A 4093-nucleotide genomic window follows, 5' to 3' on the forward strand; every position below is an offset into this window, starting at 1 on the left:
GTCATGAGACTTCATCCCGCTGAACCTTTTCTTGTCCGTGTCTAGATATCTACTTATCTTGCCACAGTAACCGGAACTAACTTTGACTCCGGTAAGGCACTTAAAGAATTGATTGATCTTAGCCTGACTTAAGGTGAAGCAAGAAGGGGGGCAATAATCCCCATTCTTTATTTTCTTGCCCTTCCTCTCCCGTGCCTCTGTCTCCGTCTCTGTCTCGTCTGAAATTTTACGTGGCGGCATGTGCAGATCTTCCCTGATTTCCAAATCTTGCAAGTCTTTTCTTGCCTTCGGCCCATCCTTGGTCTTATCCGGCATGTTCATCAGTGTTGCGAGCAAGCTCTCAAGGACATTCTTACAGATATGCATTTGATCAAGGCAATGAGGTGTATCGAGTTTGTGCCGGTACTCCAAGTCCGAGAACATAGACCTCGTCTTCCATACCTTCAGCAGCGGCTCCGGCGCCTTTCTCATCGTCTTTCCCGGCGCGGGGCACTCCTTCCAGTTTTTCAACAGCTCATCGATTTCGGCACCGCTCCGCTTACATGGAGGTCCTCGATGCTCAGCGTGACCATTGAATAGATCTCCACGGTTTCTCCACGGGTCGTCCTGTTCGAGCCATCTTCGATGCCCCATGTACACGATTTTCCCAGACCCGCCATCTTTCCTTGACGTTAGCTGCTGAGACGTCGTATCATCCATGCACCGCGTGCATCTGCAATATCCATGGCACACCTGACCTGCCACATATCCGTAACCAAGATAGTCGTGCACTGTCGTGATCAGCGCGGCTCTCATGTTGAAATACTCGCCTTTACAGGCGTCCCATGTCTTGGCCGGTGTTTTCCATAACGTGTCTAACTCCTCCTGAAGTAGCCCCAGATACAAATTAATATTATTTCCTGGTTGTTTCGGCCCTTGAATAAGCATGCTCATGTGAATGTACTTCGATTTCATGCACAACCAGGGGGGAGGTTGTACATCCATACAAACACGGGCCATGTGCTATGGTTGGTGCTCTGGTTGCCAAACGAATTCATGCCATCAGTACACACACCGAGCACGATGTTCCTTGCATCACATTCAAAATATCGATAGAAGATGTTCAACGCTCTCCACTGGCTTCCATCCTTGACATGTCTCAGCTTCGGATCATCTCCATCGTCGGGCTTCTTCCTCTCCGCGTGCCAGCGCATTAGCTTTGCTTCCTTGGGATCTACAAAATACCTCTGGAGACGGGGAGTGATCGGTAAGTACCATACCACTTTCTGGGGACATTTCTTCCCGGCCTTCTTGTATCGAGAAGCATTGCACACCGGACAACTTGTTTTTTCCGCGTGCTCTTTCCGATAAATTATGCAATCGTTGATGCATGCATGGTATCTAACGTGTGGCAGATCAAGAGGGCACACGATCTTCTTGGCCTCATCAACACTACTAGGACATAGATTACCCTCGGGAAGAACATCCTTTAGGTACTTGAGATGCTCATCGAGGCTAGTGTCGGTCCATTTGTTTTTAGCTTTCGTCTTCAGCACTTGGAGCGTGAAACTCAAGCGGGTCACCTCAGGATTACAACCATCATACAATGGAGTGTTCGAGTCTACCACTAGTTGCTCCAGCTTAGCCTCCTCTCTAGAAGCAGCTCTCTCAGTACTCGTCTCCTTGCGAAGCAATGCTTGAACATGAGGGTCCCGCACGATTGAACTTAGTACCGACGAACTCTGCTGCGTGGAGTCCATGTTGTTCTCTCCGCCGCCATGTCCGGCCCCTTCTCCGCCGCCATGTCCGGCCTCTTCCCCGCCGCCATTATCGATCATCTCTTCGTCTTGCCCCGTGTCATCATTGCCTGCCCCGTCGGCATCCTCAACATCGTCATCCTCATCTTCAGTTATCCATCGAGTATAGCCATCCATGAAACCAGTCATGAGTAGGTGCGCTTCGACACGACCATCGACATGGGGGTCAAGCCAAACTATTCCTTTGCATTTTCGACACGGACATAAAATCTCTGTCAGGTTATTTTCCTTCATGTCCTGCACCGCCGACCGCAACCACCTGTCCACCATCGTTCCACTGACCATCGTGAACTCTGCACGGTAATAATAAACAAATTGATTATAAAAATGCGTGCATTCATCAAAGTCATACAAAAATTCGGCATGACCTTCCTTAAAAGTAGGACATATATTGATCGAGAGTTTGCCCTGAATTCACCGAAACGGAAATAAATCGACATTTCGGCAAAACATAGGCAACTCAAATGCACAATTTGGCGTCAACTCATGCCACACACACAATTTCCATAAAAATATCACACACACATGCATAAACATATTTCCATTTTGCAAAAGCATGAAATATTAATCACACATCTATCTCAAGATCGAGCACACAGTGGAGATGATGATGTAGGGAGGTCAAAAGTGCACAAAGCTCTTCTTGACAAAGAAAGATCTAGTTAGGGGGCAAATAGGTCACTTAACTAAATGCTACATCTACCTAGCTAGCTAATTTGGGAGGACACAACTTCAACTAGTGGAGGGGGGAGGAAAAAGAGAAAGGAGATGAATTAATGGAAGTGGTGTAGTTATAGTTAGGAGTAATGAAGAGAGAGAAAGGTAGGTAGAAGAGGGAGAGTAATGGGGGGAGAAGTATTGAGGAAGAAGAAGAGTGAGAGAGGGAGGATGTGGGAGGTAGGGGAAAGGGAGGAGAGGAGATGGGGAGGGGGAGGTGGAAAAGGTGGTGGGTGCTGCGTCTTAGCAGTAGCGCGGGAGAGAAAGCGCGCTGCTGCTAAGAGCGTAGCAACAACGCGCTTTCCTGTCACGCGCTACTGCTAAACGGGCCAACCCTGTGCACAATTTCAAAATTAGCAGCAGCAAGGGGACAAAAAAGCGCGCTGCTACTATGGCATTAGCAGCAGCGCGCTCCCTGGCGCCGCGCTACTGGTAAACTTATGTTGTTGTGTACTGTCGATGGATTTTTGTAGCATACTGCTAAGTTTGCACCAGTAGCGAGCTTTCCGTAGCCGCGCTGCTACTACTTAGCAGCAGCGCCTGTTTTTATGCCGCGCTGCTGCTAAGATTCTGTGTATAAGGTTTTCCCTAGTAGTGTTGTGCTGCTGTCCCTTCTTCTCCCACCCACACCATCCTCCTCCTTCCCCGTCCCACATGCCCCGACCAACGGCGGGACACCTTCCACCGAAATCATTGGCCCTGTCCTCCAATTAAACGCCGCCCACATTCATTTTGCATGCGGTATAACATGGAGCTCAGTAGCATCTCGCAGCGGAGAAGAAAATCGCGGCTGCACGCGTGGACGAGGTTGCTATGACTGCCATGGGTGCCAACCGCCAGATCTTGTAGGAGCACATCATCTTTGAGGCCACCGTCGACACCGCCACACGGTTGTCTTCTTTAAAATACAGTCCATGCTGTTTTATCGAGGCCATCGCCAGTGCCTTCTAGTGATTTGTCCTCTGTAATGTTAATATGCAATCTGATATTCTGAAATGTAATGCTCAGTTAATAGTTTGGTCCAACAATTGCTACATTTCGTAGTACTGTTCTCAAGCATTCTTGGTTTTGTTAACTGCCACTGGTACGTAAGGTGCTATATAAATGGTTTTTAACCCCTTTCCATGATGGCGTTTGGAACCATCGCCAAGTGAGTGTGGGCGATAGGGGGGGGGGGTCCTTCCACACGACCCAGAAACCGTCGAGGATGGGCGAGCGGCTAGTGACGATCGCCATAGAATAAATGTATGAGAAGCCGCCCCAATCCCACATGTTACATCTCGACGTTACATTTCTGATCAGAGAGAGATCCAAACGATTACCCCGCTTTAGTCGTGTGAAAAAGGTAGACATCAACATTTAATCTGCCTATATGTTTGTGATAGGTACGTTATCACACATGGTTTAAGAATGTAAAATGTGTGTGGTGCCTCTACTAACGCCAACGTGTCCATTTTCATAATTGTGTGCGATTGGTATTCCTATCACACACGCACACTGGTTTGAACCGTTTGCCGTATTACGATGAATCACACACGCATATGAGATGAAACCTTGTGTGCGTCCGTCGGGCATCGCAA

The 4093-nt window shown here is 48.4% G+C and overlaps 1 protein-coding gene across 1 annotated transcript; it reads right to left on the reverse strand.

Moving 5' to 3' along the window:
• Nucleotides 1-950: 950 nt before the first annotated feature.
• LOC147961730 (uncharacterized) lies at nucleotides 951-2081 on the reverse strand. The gene has a single exon (XM_087536307.1). The coding sequence runs from the start codon at nucleotides 2079-2081 to the stop codon at nucleotides 951-953; it is 1131 nt and encodes a 376-aa protein (XP_087392433.1).
• Between the last annotated feature and the right edge of the window lie 2012 nt (nucleotides 2082-4093).

This window comes from Triticum urartu, chromosome 7A (assembly GCF_056163025.1).
Source record: "Triticum urartu cultivar PI428250 chromosome 7A, HENAU_Tu73, whole genome shotgun sequence".
Taxonomy (NCBI): Eukaryota; Viridiplantae; Streptophyta; class Magnoliopsida; order Poales; family Poaceae; genus Triticum; species Triticum urartu.